Here is a 19,788-nt window from a genome sequence, read left to right on the forward strand (position 1 = left end):
CCGGGGGAAACCCACACAGACACGGGGAGAATGTGCAAACTCTGCAAAGACAGTCACCCAAGCCAGGAATCGAACCCAGGTCTCTGGCACTGTGAGGCAGCAGTGCTAACCACTGTGCCACCGTGCCGTTCACACAGTTGGCAGAGAGAGTGACGGTGTCAGTAGTTTGGGAATGAAGTTTGGAGTGGGAACTGGAAAGTATGGCTTCAGTCTTCTCAATATTTAAATGAGAGAAAATTTCTGATGTTCCAGTTCTGATGTCAGACAAGTCAGGACGATGTGTGAGTTGGAGGGGAACTTAGAGGTAATGGTCTTAACATATGCTGAATACTCTGGCCGTTGTCGGTGGTGGAGGTTGAGGGTTTAGGTGATTCTGTCAGAGTTCTGATCAAGCTGCAAATACAGAAAAATCTCTCTTCTTCATCCTCTGCTTCTTCTCTCTCCCTCTCATTCCCTTCCATAGATACTGGATCGTGTATCGGTCCAGACTGGGTGGCAGGTTCCCTTTCCTGAAGGATATAATGAACCAATTGTTAAATTTATGACAATCCAGCAGTTTTCATGGTCACTCTTTCCTGGTGCCGGCCCCATAAATTAACAGATTCATTCAGCTCCATTTCACCACCCACTTTTCTGTTTTTGTGGCTTCACTCTCACTTTTTCTGTTTCAGAAGGGGTGAATTTGCAATCAGAAAGCTCAAACCAAACATCACGTCAGGATCTGATGGATCACCCAATTTATCGTAACCGGAACATCATTGGATTTTGAACATGGAAGGAAAAAGCACCATTCACAGTGGGGAGAAACCGTACACATGTTCTGTGTGTGCGCGAGACTTCAGCCAATCATCCGGCCTGTCAAGACACAAATGCAGTCACAACAGGGAGAAGCCGTGGAAATGTGGTGACTGTGGAAAGAGATTCAATTACCCATCACAGCTGGAAATTCATCAGCGTGGTCACACAGGGCAGAGGCCATTCACCTGCTGTGTGTGTGGGAAGGGATTCATTAATTCATCTAACCTGATGACACACCAAAGTGTTCACAGTGAGGACAGACCTTTTAAATGTCTGGACTGTGGGAAGTGTTATAAAAATTGTCAGGAACTAATGTACCATCAACGTGTTCACACTGATGAGAGACCATTCAGGTGCTCTCATTGTGGGACTCGGTTCAAACAATCATCTCATCTCACTGTACACCAGCGCACTCACACTGGGGAGAGGCCATTCACCTGCTCTGAGTGTGGGAAGAGATTCACTCAGTCATCCCACCTGCTGAAACACCAGCGAGCATACGAACATAAAAATTAGGAACAAAGAACAGTACAGCACAGGAAACAGGCCCTTCGGCCCTCCAAGCCTGTGCCGCTCCTTGGTCCAACTCGACCAATCGTTTGTATCCCTCCATTCCCAGGCTGCTCATGTGACTATCCAGGTAAGTCTTAAACGATGTCAGCGTGCCTGCCTCCACCACCCTACTTGGCAGCGCATTCCAGGCCCCCACCACCCTCTGTGTAAAAAACGTCCCTCTGATATCTGAGTTATACTTCGCCCCTCTCAGCTTGAGCCCGTGACCCCTCGTGATCGTCACCTCCGACCTGGGAAAAAGCTTCCCACTGTTCACCCTATCTATACCCTTCATAATCTTGTACACCTCTATTCGATCTCCCCTCATTCTCCGTCTTTCCAAGGAGAACAACCCCAGTCTACCCAATCTCTCCTCATAGCTAAGACCCTCCATACCAGGCAACATCCTGGTAAACCTTCTCTGCACTCTCTCTAACGCCTCCACGTCCTTCTGGTAGTGCGGCGACCAGAACTGGACGCAGTACTCCAAATGTGGCCTAACCAGCGTTCTATACAGCTGCATCATCAGACTCCAGCTTTTATACTCTATACCCCGTCCTATAAAGGCAAGCATACCATATGCCTTCTTCACCACCTTCTCCACCTGTGTTGCTACCTTCAAGGATTTGTGGACTTGCACACCTAGGTCCCTCTGTGTTTCTATACTCCTGATGACTCTGCCATTTATTGTATAACTCCTCCCTACATTATTTCTTCCAAAATGCATCACTTCGCATTTATCCGGATTAAACTCCATCTGCAGAAGTAGGTCATTCGGCCCCTCGAGCCTGCTCCACCATTCAGTAAGCTCATGGCTGATCTGATTGTAACCTCAGCTCTACATTCCAGCCTACATCCCATAACCTTTCACCCTCTTGTTAATCAGGAATCTATCTAGCTTTGTCTTAAAAATATTCAAAGACTCTGCTTCCACTGAAGAGGAAGAGAATGGCTTTTAACATTTTCCCTGTGACAAATGTTCGGCTAACTGGCCTGAACTTTCCCACTTTCTCTCTTCCTTTTTGAATCATAAAACATTTGCCATTTTTCCCTGAATCGATGAAATTTTGTAAAATTAAAATGACTGCACCAACAATCTCAGTAGCCTCTTCTTTCAAGACCTTAGGGAGAAGTCCATTCAGACCAGAGAATCTGTCAGCGCACACGCCCAACAATGTGCTCAATACCACTGTTCGTAATTTTCCTGATTTGCGCCATCTCTTCCATTTCCTGATTTACAACTATCTCTGGGAGGTTACTTGTGCCCTCTATAGTAAAGACAGGTGCAAAATATCTGTTTAGTTCATCCACCATAGCCCTACTTTCCACAACTAATTCTCCAGATCACTTTCTATGGGACCAATGCTCACTTTGTTAACTCTTTTCTTATTAAATGTCTATACAAATTCCCTGACAGCCAAGGGCTCGGATGGAGAACAATTTGTTAGATTGTCCTAGAGGGCTTTTTGATACAGTATGTTGACAATCCAACCCGGAGGGGGCCATACTAGACTTGGTATTGGGGAATGAGCTGGGCCAGGTGATCAATGTTTCAGTGGGGGAGCATTTTGGGTTTAGCAACCATAATTCCATAAGATTTCAGATAGTCGTGGATAAGAACAAGAGTGGCCCTCGGGTCAGGCTGCTTAATTAGGCACGGGCCAATTACATCCAAATTAGACAGGAACTGGGGAATGTGGATTGGGAGCAGCTATTTGAAGGTAAATCCATGTCTGGCAGGTGGGAGGCCTTTAAAGGCCAGTTGATTGAAGTGCAGGACAGGCATGTTCTCGCAAAAAATGAAGGACAGAAATGGCAGGATTCAGGAACCATGGATGACAAGGAAAATTGTAAGTTCAGTCAAAAGGAAAAAGGAAGCATATGATCGGCCTAGTCTAAAAATGAATGAAGCGCTTGAGGAGCACATTGAAAGTAGGAAGGAACTTGAACATGGGATTCGGAGGGCTAAAAGGGGCCATGAAATGTCTTTAGTAAACAGGGTCAAGGAGAACCCCAAGGCTTTTTATGCACATATTAGGAGCAAGAGGGTAGCAAGAGAAAGAGTAGGCCCACTCAAGGACAATGGAGGGAAGTTTTCCGTGGAGCCATAGAAAGTGGGTGAGAACCTTACTGAGTACTTTGTATCGGTATTGATCAAGGAGAAGGACATAACGGATGTTGAGGTCAGGGATAGGTGTGTGAACGCTCTAGTGAATGTAAATATATCGAAGGAAGAATTGTTAGGTATCCTAAATTGCGTTAAGGTAGACAAGTCCCCAGGGCCAGGTGGGATCTATCCCAGGTTGCTGCAGGAGACAAGGGAAGAAATAGCTGGGGTTTTAACAGATATCTTCACGTCCTCTTTGACCACAGGTGAGGTTCCAGAGGACTGGAGAATAGCCAATGTTGTTCCCTTGTTTGAGAAAGGAAGCAGGGATAATCCAGGACTTATAGGCCGGTGATCTTGATGTCAGTGTTGGGGAAGCTTTTGGAGAAGATACTGAGAGACAGGATATATGCACATTTGGAAGAAAATGGACGAGTTAGTCTCAGGCAGCAGGGTTTTGTCTCACTAACTTGATTAAGTTTTTTGAAGATGTGACAAAGATAATTGATGAGGGAAGGGCTATGGACGTAGTTTACTAAGGTGTTTGACAAGGTCCCACATGGCAGACTGGTACATAAACTAAAAATCACATGTGATTCAGGGTGGGCTGGCTAGATGGATACAGAACTGACTTTGCTTTAAGAGACAGAAAGTAGCAGTGCAAGGGTGTTTTTCATCCATAGTTAGTGGTGTTCCGCAGGGATCAGTACTGGGACCTCTGTTAGTAGTATATATAAATGATCTGGAGGAAAATGTGGGGGATTAGTAAATTTGCGGATGACACAAAGACTGTTGGAGTTGCTGATAGTACCAGGGATTGTCAGAGGATACAACAGAATTTAGATAAATTGGAGACTTGGGCACAGAAATGGCAGATGGAGTTTCATCCATACGAATACGAGGTGACGCATTTTGGAGGATCAAATGTAGATGTGAATTATATTGTAAATAGTAGAACCCTTAGGAACATTAAGATACAAAGGGATCTAGGCATGCAAGTTTACAGTTCCCTAAAATTGGCAACACAGATGGCCAAAGTGATTAAAAAAGCAGAAATCATGCTTGCCTTCATCAGCCGGGGCATTGAGTACAAAAGTTGGGAAATCATGTTGCAGCTATATAAAACCTTGGTTAGTCCGCATTTGGACTATCAGGTCTCCCCTCATCCTACATCTTTCCAGTGAAAACAAGACTAGTTTATTCAATCTCTCCTCATGGTCCACACCTCGAGACCAGACAACATCCGGGTGAACCTTCTCTGCACTCTCTCCAAAGCTTCCATGTCTTTCTGGTGGTGTGGTGACACAACTGCATGCAATACCTAAAATGCGCCTAACCAAGGTTTTACTCACACATGTTGGCCAGAGAAGGACGTTTGAGTCTGAAACAAAAGCTGTGCTGTTTCAAATCAAACTGCGGGACTTAGAAGAAAATGCTGGGAAGAGATTTTACAAAGACCCCTCCCCCAGTCCCTCAGCTGGCAGCCCAGCACGCAGGCGCAGAGAGCGCTGCTGAGCCGAGCTGTCCGGAGCAGGCGCAGAGAGCGCTGCTGAGCCGAGCTGTCCGGAGCAGGCGCAGTGCGGCTGCCGCCAGCGGTCGCTCTCGATCTCTTTTTGGAGCAGCAGCCGCCGTAGAGAGAGGGGGGAGGGGGAGATCACCGAGCGGCTTCTCGCTCTGGCCGGAGCCGCCAGCCGGTTGCCTGGAAACCTTGGCTCGAGGAGGTGCAGGGGGGAAGGGACCAATGGGCGGGAGCGGGGCCCGCGTTTGCGGGCCGGGCCTGCGCACTGGAAAACCATGACGGCACCGCGAAGCAGACTGATTCCTATTGGCTGATTCAGGCGGGGCTCCTTTGTGACGTCACAGTGCTGAAGTTATCCAATGAGCTTCGGAGTGAAACTCCCTCCTCTGCAACATCTGGGAGGAAATCAATGTTTCCCCCTTTCCATTTCTTTTCTCATTCTGGGGGAAATTGGGGACTTGCAGCAACTGAAGGGAAAGGAAGTGAATCCAGGGAGGCTGCAGACTCTGGAAAGGAAGCAGACGAACATCGGAATTAGGAGCAGGACAAGGTCCAGGTATCTTTTCCTTTTTCTCTCAAAGACATCCTTTAGCTCTCTCAGTTTGACACATTTATTTGTCTGGTTAATAGGATGGCCTCCTACCTAATGCTCACAATTAAAACGTTTTCCCAAGAGATGGATGACGTTTAAAGGAAGAGTAAATCAACTGAGGACAGAGATAGTGTGGTCATATGGCACATACAAAATCATTTATGATTCTCTGAAGTTCGTTATAATTATTTCTTGTCTTGAAATATATAGCAGCGTTGCTATGTTTTATATTTCAAGCCACAGAGTCACTGTGGCACAAAATGAATCTATTTGGCAACTCAAGTCCATACCAACTGTCTGTGCAGAAAGTCAGTCAACTCCATACCCCTCAATATCCCCATTTCCCTGAAAGTTTATTTCCTTAAGTGTCCATCAAATTTCATTTTGAAATCACTGATCATCTCCAGTTACACCACTCTCATCAGCAGCAAGTTCCAGGGCCTAAAAAAAGTTCTTCCTCACTGATCCCTATCTCGCCAATCACATAACAGAGTGCTGTATATTACACATATTTATTATCCATTAAATATGCAAATATATAAAATATATATGGGCCATTTAGAACATCATATCTGTACCCGACTCTCCAAATGAGCATTATAACTGAGTGCCATTCTCCTGTGTTTTTTTCTCTCTGGGAAATACAGAGAGTTGTGGTAAATTGAATGAACGCCATGAATTCTAAGGGAGAAATTGCTGGTGATTTTGTGGAGACTGGTTTTATTGAAAGTAAAAAGTATCCCATCTATTCAAATACTATTTGTCTGTCAATGCCTGATTCATTTATGTTGCTTTTATTTTGATTTTTACAAGGAAACATTTTAAAAAGTGAAACCTCACTCATTTTATCCTTGGAATTGTCTGGGAATGTGTTTATTATAGAGTTATCAGTTGGCTTGGGACGTAACAACAGAGATATATCCAGTGTTGTTTTATAGTATGTATTAGGTCTAATATTTATATTTCAGTAAAATAATGTATTTATTATTTCCATTCTTGTAACCTAGTACTGCAGTGATGTTATACATTTCCAGTCATAGACTCTACACTTCAGAAGGAACTTGAGTCCATGTCAACTTTCTGCAGGGCGATCCACTCAGCCCCATTCCCCTCTATATCTCCATTAGTGCAGCATGTTCATTTCCTTTGTGTGCCGATCCAATCTCATTTTGAAACCATTTGTCTCCTGCTCCACCATCCTCATAGACATTGAGTTCCATAGAAGCACAGTAAAAAAGGTTTAGGAGTAGCCAATTTGGCCCTTTAAGTCTGGGCTTCCATTCATTATGATAATAGCCCAAACCCCCATATCCTTTGATCCCTTTTGCCTTTTAACTTTGTGTCTCTCTCCATAGATAAACTAATGTTTGCCAGTTGCATGAGGAGAAAATGAGTTTTTTTCTGTTTTAAATCAATTTCACAGCATTTTAGGAGAGGAGGATTTGCAGTTGGTAAACAGAAATCAAACGTGATCTCAGTCCTGATTGAGTCGACCAATTTATTGTAACCTGAATATCATTGTATTTTGAATATAGAAGGAAAAAGGACCATTCACAGTGGAGAGAAACTGTACACGTGTTCTGTGTGTGGGGACAAGACTTCACCCAATCATCTGGCCTTTCAGAACATAATTGCAGTCACAACAGGGAGATGGCTTGGAAATGTGAGGATTGTGGGAAGGGATTTGATTACCCATCCCACCTGGAAACTCATCGACGCATTCACACCGGGGAGAGACCTTTCACCTGCTCTCAATGTGGGAAGGGATTCACTACCTCATCCCATCTGCTGAAACACCAGCGAATTCACACAGGGGAGAGACCGTTCACATGTTCTGTGTGTAGGAAGGAATTCAATCAGTCATCCAACCTAGCGATACACGAGCGAATTCATACTGAGGAAAGGCCATTCACCTGCTCTCAGTGTGGGAAGGGATTTACTCAGTCATCCACGCTGCTAAATCACCAGCGAGTTCACACTGGGGAGAGGCCATTCACCTGCTCCCAGTGTGGGAAGGGATTCACTACCCCAGCCATCCTGCTGAAACACCAGCGAATTCACACTGGGGAGAGGCCGTTCACCTGCTCTGTGTGTGGAAAGGGATTCATTACCTCATGCACACTGCTAAATCACCAGCGAACTCACACTGGGGAGAGGCCATTCACTTGCTCCCAGTGTGGGAAGGGATACATTACTTCATCCAGGCTGCTAAAACACCAGCAAATTCACAAGTAACTATTGTGATTGGATTTTGCTGTGAATCATATTCAGACTGAACCATGTTCATTTGGGTCTGTTTCTGCTGAATTGAAAAATAACTCCAGCTCTGTTATAGGTGTTAAGATAATTGGCTTAGAATGGGAGGATTTGGGCTCAGGATACTCGCACAGAATATCAGATCAGGATTGGATGGAGCCGCACAATTTATCGTAACCTTAACAGCAGAGAATTTTGAACATGGAAGGAAACGGTAGCACAGGGGCGGCACGGTAGCACATTGGTTAGCACTGTTGCTTCACAGCTCCAGGGTCCCGGGTTCGATTCCCGGCTCGGGTCACTGTCTGTGTGGAGTTTGCACATTCTCCTCGTGTCTGCGTGGGTTTCTTCCGGGTGCTCCGGTTTCCTCCCACAGTCCAAAGATGTGCGAGTTAGGTTGATTGGTCAGGTTAAAAATTGCCCCTTAGAGTCCTGAGATGTGTAGGTTAGAGGGATTAGCGGGTAAATATGTGGGGGTAGGGCCTGGGTGGGATTGTGGTCGGTGCAGACTCGATGGGCCGAATGGCCTCCTTCTGCACTGTAGGGTTTCTGATTTCTATGATTTCTATGAAACCGCACCATTCACATCCACAGTCACATTAGGGAGAAACCGTGTAAATGTGGAGACTGTGAGGAGAAATTCAGTTCCCCGTCAGAGGATTCTGAGTGTCCTGGTTCCTGAATCACAAAAGGCTAGTAGAAGGGTACAGCAAGTAATTGGGAAAGTTAACATAATGTTATTGTTCATAATGAGGGGAATTGAATACAAAAGAGAGGTTATGCTTCTGCTTTACAGAACACTGGTGATTTGGAATATGATTAAAGTATTTGTCTCCTTATTTAAAGAAGAATGTAAATGTGTGAGAAGCAGTTCAGAGAAGGTCTACTAGACTATACCAGAAATGGGAGGTTGTCCTATGAGGAAAGACTGAATAGCCTGAGCTTGTATCTACTGGAGCTTAAAAGAGTAAGAGACAATTTGATTGAAATCTTTTTCAGTTCCTGAGGTATTTTGACAGGATCGATTTAAAGAGGATGATTTTTCATGTGAGCGAATCTAATTCTTATTATTGAATACATTATTGAAAAATAAAATGTTGCTCAGTTGACACAAAGATGAGAAATAAATGTTTTCTCTTAGAGGGCAGCGAGTCTCTGGAACTCTCTTCCTCAAAAAGCATTGGAAGCAGCGTCTTTGAATATTTTGAAGGCAGAACTGGATAGATTCTTGATTAACAGGGGGTAAAAGGAATGTGGATTGGAGGTTACAATCAGATCAACCAGGGTCTTATTGAGTGGTGGAACAGGCTAGAGGGGCCGAGTGGCCTACTCCTGCTCCTAATTTGTATGTTCATATTTGTGTGGAAAGTTATCACAGTATTGCTGTTAATAAACAAAGCATAGTTATAAATGTTAAGTTATACATTGTTAAGTAAAATAAATTCAGTTTGTGTTCGACATGAAGAGTGTTGAGCTTTTTTAATATCTCAAACACAATTTGGATCCTTTGAAGGTCTCTTTCCCCTGTCTCCTCCATCTTCACCTCCAGTGTGAGGAGCTCATGGAGCTTCTTTGTCATTAAGATTTAGACAATGTAATCAGCTGCCTCTACTGCTTCCCTCCCTTCCCCTAGCCCACCGAGCCAAACTCTCTCTCATGACCCCCCTTGCTGTAGCCCTGAATTTGATCCTTTGTTTCAATTCTCTCCTATCTCTCCTTGTATCCTCTCAGAGTATATCTTTCCAGCAATCCCACCTCCTCCCTCGACCTTATTCCCACTAAACTGCTCCTCACCCAACTTCCCTATTTTCACTGATATCGTTCATGGTTCTCTCCCTTCAGGTATTCCTATGTCCTTCAGTTCTGCCATCATCACCAGCACCCTCCCCCAATGAAACCAACCCTTAACTCCCAATATCCTTGTAAACTCCCGCCCCAATCTCTAATCGTCTTTTCCCCTGTAACGTCCTTGTCACCTCCCAAATCCTGTAACTCCATGTTTCAGCCCTCCAATCGGATTTCTGTCTCTGCGCCAGTGCAGACACAGCTCTCTCTCACTGTCCTGCTCATTCTGTCTGCAATCAGCCCAATTCACCGATGCCTGTAAACAACTCCCTCAGTTATTTTACTTTAAACAAGACTTTTAACCACTGGATAAGACGTTCTCCCCATGTCTGCGTGGGTTTCCTCCGGGTGCTCTGGTTTCCTCACACTCCAAAGATGTGTGGGTTAGGTTGATTGGCTATTCTAAATTGACCTTTAGTGTCAGAGGGATTAGCAGGGTAAATGGGTTATGGGGTTAGGCTTGGGTGGGATTGTTGTTGGTGCAGGTTCCATAGGCCGAATGGCCTCCTTCAGCACTGTAGGGATTCTATGACAGGAATCTTGGATAATCAATTGAAGGAAGCTTATTTAAAAGAAAAATACTTGTCAATATAGAATGGAAAAATATACTTAACAGAACAGACTTTTATAATTTATGTTGGTTGATCAGGCTGAAGATGTGTAATTCCTCGTTTCCATTTTTAACAACAGTCCTGATGAGATTCTTGTTTTGTTGACTTCCAGAAACATAGAAAATAGGAGCAGGATAGGTCATTTGGCCCTTCGATCCTGTTCTGCAATTCAATATGATCATGACTGATCCCCTATCTCAACACCATTCTCCACTGATCCCCCCAAACTCCTTGAGGCTTTTAGAGTCTGAATATATCTCAGAAGGTAAACAGATATATTTCTAATGTTTTGGCCTCCACAGCCTTCTGTGCTGGCGAATTCCACAAGTTCACCACTCTCTGCATGAAGAAATTTCTCCTCCTCTCACTCCTAAACTTCCCCATATCATATTTCATATATTATAATCATATTTGATTTCGGGCATTATCAAGATCTTTGTTTTAGATGGTCTTTTATTTCCTAAAAATAACACAAATTTTCTCTGACTTTTCTCCGAAATTAACCCAAATTCAAGTAGAAATATTATTGTGAAAAAGAAATCGTTTTTGACACTGAGGAACCACCTGGCTGTTAGTTGTTAGTTTCTTTTTGTTCTGACAATGTGATTATTCCCTTAAACTTTCCCTTTGGATGTTCAAATCAGCCATTCATATCAATTTATTTTGTCAATTTCAATTTGAGGAATAATCTCTTAAGATAAAAGCAAATTACTGTGGCTGCTTGAATCTGAAACAAAAACAGAAAATGCTGGGATCTCAGCAGGTCTGACAGCATCTGTGGAGAGAATAGAGCCAACATTTTGAGTCTAGATGACCCTCCATCAGAGCTCAATAATTACACTCAGCCTTATTGACTTTAAATGGTGATTTACATCAGAGACATAAACGTTTGCAATCAGTTTTGAGGTAACTTCCAACAGCTGAACAATGCAGTCATGTGGGATCAGGATATTGAATTCGATGATCAGCCCATTGAATTCGATGATCAGCCATGATTATAATGAATGGTGGAGCAGGTTTGAAGGGCCAAATGGCCTACTCCTGCTTCTCGTTTCTATGACAGCGCATTCCACATCCGGAATTCGGCAGCATTCCGACTTCTGTGCCGCCATCACTTCGTGCCTGATAATACATTCATTGTCACCAATTAGCAGCAAGGGCGGGTTGTAGACCTTCATTTTGCTCAATGAGTGTTGGAGAGTGGGATGTCTAGTGTTGTAGACTGCAGGCAGTGACCCAGAACAAGGTCACGGCCAGCACTTTAAAAGGCTCCCTGCATGGGACAATGTCAGCTGACTCATCAGATGATCATTCGAGTGGATTAACTAGACAGAGAAAAGATGTGGGCATTTTCCAGTCTGTCCAGTTAAGTGCATTAAATTGTTAATCTCTGCAAACCATGCCAGTTTTCAGAGGCAGTAATTTTAAAAATCAGCAATATCTTTTGGCACTGAGGAGTTGGACATTGGTTACATATTTCCAAATGTCTGTGCCATTGGAGCAGGGGGAGAGGGGAACCAGAAGGGCCAAACCAGCCTTGAGGCTGCCCTTGGTGTCCTCCTGCATGAGGCTGCCTTGGTGTCCTCCTGCATGAGGTTCATCATTGACGTGACCAGCTCATGTCAACCGCTGGCAAGATGGGGAAGCCCAGCCACTCACACAGATACAGAGAGAATGTACAAACCCCCCACAGACAGTCACCCAAGGCCGGAATTGAACCTGGGTCCCTGGCGCTGTGAGGCAGCAGTGCTAACCACTGTGCCACTGTCCAAATCTTTACAGCTGTATTTAACAAACTCTTTTGCGAAAGGGGCGTCACAATCAAATCCAGTTATAACCCACAGGTACCAAACCCAAACCCAAACCCACGAATTTTCACCCCAGTCCCAGGAGTTTGGAGACCGGCTGAATAATGGCAGCCGCATACCCACAATCCATGGCGCTGGGGAATACGCTCTATTCGCCACGCAAGCAGGCGACCTCGAATGCGCATGTCCAGGGGAGAGGGAAGGTGCGCATGTACGGAGGAGGTCCCACCCACCATTATGTCGCGTGAGACGTTCACCAATGAGAATATTTGGAGGACCGGAAGCTCTCTGGTCCTCCAGCCAATCAGAATGCTGTCTTTGTGACAATGCAGATTGAGCTTCATGCAGACAGAAACGTTCTCCTGTCTCTGACATCTGTGAGTGAAACACTTTCTTTTCAACCCCCTTTCCATTTCTTTTCTCATTCTGGGGGATTTTGGGGACTTGCAGCAACTGAAGGGAAAGGAAGTGAATCCAGGGAGGCTGCAGATTCTGGAAAGGTTGCCCCAAGTCTTTCTCTTTTAAAGACATTAACATTCTTTAGCTCCCTCAGCTTAATACATTTATTTGTCTGGCTAAAAGGATGGTCTATATTCGTAATGGTCACAATTAAAGGGGTGGATCCCCAGGAGATAGCTGATATTAAGGAGACAGTAAATTAATATAGGACAGGGATATGACTGGTGTTGTTCTATGATGTGTATTAGATGCAGGGTAAGAATGGCGGGAGAAAGTAAAGAATTTTCTATAAAAACTAGAATTGTCTTTTCTGAATTTGAGTTGCACTGACAGTGATGAATTTTGGAACTCCTTTTACAGAATATCAGAATTGGACTTCTCAAAACAAATATTCGTGGTGATCTGCCAGATTAACTTGATAAATCGGGACCTGAACAACATCAGCCTTTGGAATCTATAAAGAGAAATATTTCTCTGTTCTGTCTGCTTCAAGAGATTTCAACCATAAGTGTGATTGGAAAACGTGGAGACACAGATATGAGTGGGTGTTCCTGTGCAGTGACTGAATAAAGCTTCAACCAGTTACACAGCTTGAAAAGACATCACTAGTCACTATTCAGGTTTTTTATGTATGGACAAGGCTTCAACTGACTGTTGAACTGGTAGAGACACATGGACACCTACACCATGGAGAAACCATGGAAATGTGGAGACTGTGGTAAAGGATTCAATTTCCCATATCAGCTGGAAACTCATCGACGCAGTCACACTGGGGAGAGGCCGTTCACTTGCTTGGAGTGTGGGAAGGGATTCGCTCATTCATCCTCCCTGCAGACACACAAACGAGTTCACACAGGGGAGAGGCCATTCACCTGTCCCGAGTGTGGGAAAGGATTCACAAGTTCATCCCACCTGCAGACACACAAGCGAGTTCACACTGGTGAGAGGCCATTCACCTGCTCCGATTGTGGAAAGGGATTCAGTGATTCATCCAACCTGTTGATGCACCAGCGAGTTCACACCAGGGAGAGGCGGTTCACCTGCTCGGAGTGCGGGAAGGAATTCACTCAGTTATCCCACCTACAGTCACACAAGCGCATTCACACCGGGGAGAGACCATTCAGCTGCTCCGAGTGTGGGAAGGCATTCAGTGATTCATCCAACCTGCTGAGGCACCAGCGAGTTCACACTGGGGAGAGGCCGTTCGCCTGCTCCGAGTGTGGGATGGGATTTACTGATTCATCCAACCTGCTGATGCACCAGAGGGTTCATACCAGAGAGAGACCATTCCCCTGCTCAATGTGTGGGATGAGATTCAGTGATTCATTCAGTCTGCTGATGCACCAACGAGTTCACACTGGGAAGAAACCGTTCACATGCTCTACCTGTGGGAAGGGATTTAGTCGCTCATCTCATCTGTTGATGCACCAGCGAATTCACACTGGGGAGAGACCATTCACCTGCTCCGAATGTGGGAGGGGATTCACTGATTCATCGCATCTGTTGATACACCAGCGAGTTCACACTGGGGAGAGACCGTTCACCTGCCCCGATTGTGGGAAGGGATTCCCAGATGCATCCAATCTGCAGAAACACCGACGAGTGCACACTGGGGAGAGACCATTCACTTGCTCTGATTGTGGGAAAGCATTTACTCAGTCATCCCACCTGCAGACACACCAGCGAGTTCACACCGGAGAGAGACCATTCACCTGCTCTCAGTGTGGGAAGGGATTCAGTAATTCATCCAACCTGTGGGCACACCAGCGTGTTCACACTGGGACGAAACAGTTTACCTGCTCTGTGTGCGGGAAGGGATTCACTCAGTCATCACAGCTGCTGAGACACCAGCAAGTTCACAAATGATGACAGGGGTTGGATTCTGCTGTTATTGCTGCTGTTCGTCATGTCCAGGACTGAACCATTTTGGTGAAGTTTCTTTCTGCTGGACTGGCTGGTCTCTCAATGTTGATTCCAGTTGATGCACTTTGAGCCTGGGAGAGCACATTTCTACTGAAATGATCCACAAAAGCTGATGAAGGACATTTATTTTATCTTGGATAGTAAATAGTGCTTTTAATAGCACTCCAGGTAGATCTAAAATACGTTTGTCTCTGTTCCATTGAGTCTACAGCACAGGGCCAGGCCAGTCGGCCCAATCAGTCTGCGTCACTATTTATACGCAACATAAGTTTCCACCCACCCCTCTTCATCTCCCCCCATCAGCATATCCTTCTATTCCTCTCTCCCTCATGTATGTATCTAGCTTCCCCTTCAATGTATTCATGCTGTTCACCTCAACCACTCGCTGTGGTAGTGAGTTCCACAGTCTCACCACTCACTGGTAAAGAGGTTTCTCACTGAAATACCTATTGGATTATTGAACCCCTTCATAATCTTAAAGACTTCCATCAGATCACTTCTTCGTCTTCTCTTTGGAGAAAACCACCCCAGAATTAAAAATGTGTCATATTTAGACTCAACCTTTAACAATGATTTTGATGCAGGGACTGAGTGTAATATATACAATATTGTGGAGAACAAGAAAAAATTGCATTTCTGTAGCACCTCTCACAACCACCGGGTGTCAGATGAACATGTGAATCAGGAGCCTGTTCTGCCATTCAACACAATCATGGCTGATCTAATTGAAACCTCAACTCCACATTCCCACCTCCCCCTGATAACCTTTCACCACCTTGTTTATCTATCTATCTTTGCCTTTGTCCTGAAACATTATACAGCGAATGAAGTTCTGTGAATTGTAGTGACTGTTGTAATGGAAGAAATTGCAGGCCTGGGTAACCAAATTTAGTTTTAAAAATCAATCGCTTTCATACCATATTCACTGCTATAAGTAACAAGGTCAAGGAAACCATTTTAAAATCGAACATGTGGCTTCTAACAGTCTATTCACCTTCTGTCACTGGCTTTATTAGCTACAAATTGATTTTATATGAAAAGCCAGTCATGTAACATATGATTATTCAGGAATGAACCTTGAATAAGCTATCGTCAGTGACTCAGTGTAATAGACAATTATATAAAGGCTAGATCTTTATTTTAAAATATTAACACTGAATAACCTGAAAAGTTTCCAGAAACTGCAGAGCCGGCAGAAGTTGTTTAAGGAAAGAAATTATTTTATAATTTTGATAAGCTACAGGATATTATATTCTTCCAAAGTCCAACTAAAGAATAAGGTTCATTGTTCAATCCAGTCAGAATTAGTAAGGAAGAAAGCTGTTGTCTTTCTACAAACTGTCTTTTTGAACCAGTCTATCTTGTAGTAACCAAGTTTATTAATTAAAGATTACTGTATTAATTAGCTCGCATTCAGTAACAAATAACTGGAGAAGTAGTGAGATTTAATTGAGTTACGGTTAATAAATCAATAAAGAATGTCATTTTTTTGTTTATCTATTAGTGTCACAAGTAGTCTTATAGTAAAAGACTGAGTTTTATTTGCTGTAAAAACATATCATTTGAATTGCTGTGTAAGTAAAGAATGTGCAATGATGATAAATGTACTGGTAAGAGAGACCTTCAAGCTCTGATTTGTCTCAGAATTTGAAATTGTCTGAACACCTGATTGTATAGAATCAGATAAAGGGTTAGTATGAAACTGTGCAATTGTATTCCTGTCTAAGATAATGAGAGAAGGTGGTGTCAGTAATTGGGGATCCGGTTAAATTAATCTGGTCACCAAATTGACCAAGTGTCATGTCACAATCAGCCCAACCCTGATGTCAGGTAATGGTCACTTTGGGGATAAAAGTAGATTCCCAACATCTTCCCTGCCAGCCAAGTACTGAATATTCACAGGGTCGAGTTCCAGGTAAATTATTGTCAAAGAAGGAACCAGACTTCTGAGGTTGAAATCCACAAGAATTCCTGTCAAAGAAGGAGCCAGAGAGGGTTAACCTTCGACAGACTGATCACCCACATCAAGCTGTAAAAGCCAATGTTTGAAGTAAACATTTCTTGTCGAATAAACTTATTTTTAAAATTTACCCACCGGAGATTCCTGCTGTTGCCTTAATTGGTTAAAATATTCTTCGATCCAAGGTGGATTTGTTAAATGGCAAGTTGGAGGTGGCTGAAGTCAATTCAGATTCAGATATCAAGATCAGGGAACACAAATCTGGAATTTAAAAACTTGCATTTAGCATCGTTCAGGACCACAGGATGTCCCAATGCATTTTCAAACCAATGAAGCAGCTTTGAAGTGTGGTCATTGTTGTAATGACGGAAATGTGGCAGCTAATGTGTACACAGCAAGATCCCAAAAGCAGCAACATGATAATGAGCAGATGATCTGTTTTTAGTAACGTTGATTGATAAATATTGGTCAGGACTCCAGGGCCAGCCCCCCCTACTCTTCTTCAAAATCATATCCATTGCAACTTCTATGTCCGCCTGAAGGGGCAGATGGGATGCTTGGGTTCACATCTCATACTGAAGGCAGCAGCTCCAATAGTGCAGCACTCCCTCAGTGCTGGCATTTTGAATGTTGGCTTCAGGTCAATGGACTGGGATTGGAAAGAACAATCGTCAGATTCAGAGTGAAGATTTGATTTATTATCACCACATGTATTAGTATACAGTGAAAAGTATTGTTTCTTGCGCGCTATACAGACAAAGCATACCGTTCACAGAGAAGGAAAGGACAGGGTGCAGAATGTAGTGTTACAGTCATAGCTAGGGTGTGGAGAAAGATCAACTTAATGCACGGTAAGTTCATTCAAAAGTCTGATGGCAGCAGGGAAGAAGCTGTTTTTGAGTCAGTTGGTACGTGTCCTCAGACTTTTGTATCTTTTTCCCAACAGAAGAAGATGGAAGAGCGAATGTCCAGGTTGTGTGGGGTCCTTAATTATGCTGGCTGCTTTTCCAAGGCAGCGGGAAGTGTAGACAGAGTCAATGGATGGGAGGCTGGTTTGTGAGATGGACTGGGCTTTGTTCATGACCCTTGGTAGTTTCTTGTGGAAGAGTGTGATCCACTGCGCCGTGGCTGATACAATAGACAGTACAAAGTTAGAAAGGGAAAGTTATTCTTCACCTCCAGTGCCTCAATGTAAAAACAGGTATTGAATGCACAAATGTTGAAGAGTTTGTTGAAAGCTACAAGTTTCAAGTTCCCACTTGAGCCTGGGGCACCTTTCTGTCTCTATTGCTTGTGTCAATGCCAGCCAGGCAACGGAGCTAAGAGCTGAATTTAGCTGAGAATAATGGGGCCTGTGCCCCAGTTGGGAAACTGCCCTGGACGTCGCACTGACAGAGAGACAGGAAGGTGCTGGAGGACTGACTGGGAAATGGGCCTCCAGCCAATCGGGGCAGGAGACGGGGCGATTGGGGCAGATGGTGACGGAACCCCTGGGTGTTCAGTCCATGTGCCCAAAGTGTGGAGTCACAGTAACAGGGTGCAGAGGAGCTGAAGAGAAACCATTTGGGCCCAGAGTATTGTGAACATCCTTTTATTCTATAGAATTGGGATTCGGGGTGTCCATTAACCCTTTATTCTCTTTTCCCAAACTCTGAAATGATTCCCAGTGATACCCCTTATTGGTGACGGTGGTTAGATTTTATTCAGTATCAATAAGAGCTGACACAGTCTGATGTCTGAGCAGTCGTATCAAAGTGCAGCAGCATTACCATTACACTCTGGGTAGAAGCACCATCTCCATGTAAATGCTCCCTGTTGCCTCCCACAGTGCAAAGATGTACAGGCTAGGCAGATTGGCCAATGCTAAATTGCCCCATAGATGTTCCAAGATGTTAAGGTTGGGGGGATGAGTGGGTAAATGCGTGGGGTTATGGGGCTAGGGCGGGGAGGGGTGTGTCTGGGGAAGATGCTCTGACAGAGAGTCGGTGCAGACTCAAAGAACAAAGAACAAAGAACAATACAGCACAGGAACAGGCCCTTCGGCCCTCCAAGCCCGCGCCGCTCCCCAGTCCAGGATTGAATCCTGAATCCAGGATCCCCGCCCAATTTTCCAGCCTATCTACATACCAATATCCTATCCACCGAGCTGTCCCTCACAGCTACGATGCTTTGTTCATTACAACCTATTAACTTATCCCCACCCCCCCATTCCAGACCATGTGATCTCCAGGGAGAGGCGAAAACCCAGAGTGAAAAACCCCAGGGCCAATATGGGGAAAAAAAATCTGGGAAATTCCTCTCCGACCCCCTGAGGCGATCGAAACGAGTCCAGGAGATCACAATGGCCCCGATCGGAAAATGCTTCCCAACCCTAGTCATTTCCACTTCCACGAACACCATATGAATTCCCTGCCCCCGAGACAGGTTCCCAACTATCCGCAGTCTCACTCTGTACTGGCACCAGCAAGATGATCATAGAATGAAGCCTTGAAACGAGAAACCAGGAACAATTAGCCCGCGCCGCTCCCTGGTCCAAACTAGACCACTCTTTTGTATCCTCCATTCCCACTCCGTTCATATAGCTGTCTAGATAAGTCTTAAACGTTCCCAGTGTGTCCGCCTCCACCACCTTGCCCGGCAACACATTCCAGGCCCCCACGACCCTCTGTGTGAAATATGTCCTTCTGATATCTGTGTTAAACCTCCCCCCCTTCACCTTGAACCTATGACCCCTCGTGAACGTCACCACCGACCCGGGGAAAAGCTTCCCACCGTTCACCCTATCTATGCCTTTCATAATTTTATACACCTCTATTAAGTCTCCCCTCATCCTCTGTCTTTCCAAGGAGAACAACCCCAGTTTCCCCAATCTCTCCTCATAACCAAGCCCCTCCATACCAGGCAACATCCTGGTAAACCTCCTCTGTACTCTCTCCAAAGCCTCCACGTCCTTCTGGTAGTGTGGCGACCAGAACTGGATGCAGTATTCCAAATGCGATGGGCCAAATGGCCTCCTTCCGCACTGTAGGGATTCTACGATTACCATAATTATCACAATCAGTTCCAGACAGGAAACTTAAACCTGCTGTTTCACTCACTCAGGAACAGTTTTACACCAATCTCTGATTTGACAGCATGTTTCCAGCATTCACTGTTGTTCTTCCTGACTCTAAACACAGTTGTAAAGGAGTCTCTGTTCCATGTCTAGGAGCTCTGAACCATGGAAGAGAGCAGCTGGGACACATTTCTTACCCACCTCAGGTTTAACCCATACATTTAGTCTTCAATGTGATCAACAGCAGCAATACAGAGAACTCCAACCTCTGCACTCACTTGTGAATTTGCTGGTGTGTCAGCA

General features: G+C 44.6%; 1 protein-coding gene across 1 annotated transcript in view; it reads left to right on the forward strand.

Annotated features, from left to right (window-relative positions):
- LOC144484200 (uncharacterized) overlaps window positions 1-19,788 on the forward strand; it is a 138,428-nt gene that overhangs the window by 110,302 nt on the left and 8,338 nt on the right. Inside the window, exons 14-17 of the mRNA XM_078202735.1 lie at window positions 746-1,289; window positions 7,114-7,150; window positions 7,237-7,799; window positions 13,216-14,285. Of these exons, the coding sequence (XP_078058861.1) occupies window positions 746-1,289; window positions 7,114-7,150; window positions 7,237-7,799; window positions 13,216-14,285 (2,214 nt within the window). The remainder of the gene's footprint in view (window positions 1-745; window positions 1,290-7,113; window positions 7,151-7,236; window positions 7,800-13,215; window positions 14,286-19,788) is intronic.

The sequence above is a fragment of the Mustelus asterias genome, unplaced genomic scaffold (assembly GCF_964213995.1).
Source record: "Mustelus asterias unplaced genomic scaffold, sMusAst1.hap1.1 HAP1_SCAFFOLD_95, whole genome shotgun sequence".
Lineage (NCBI taxonomy): Eukaryota > Metazoa > Chordata > Chondrichthyes > Carcharhiniformes > Triakidae > Mustelus > Mustelus asterias.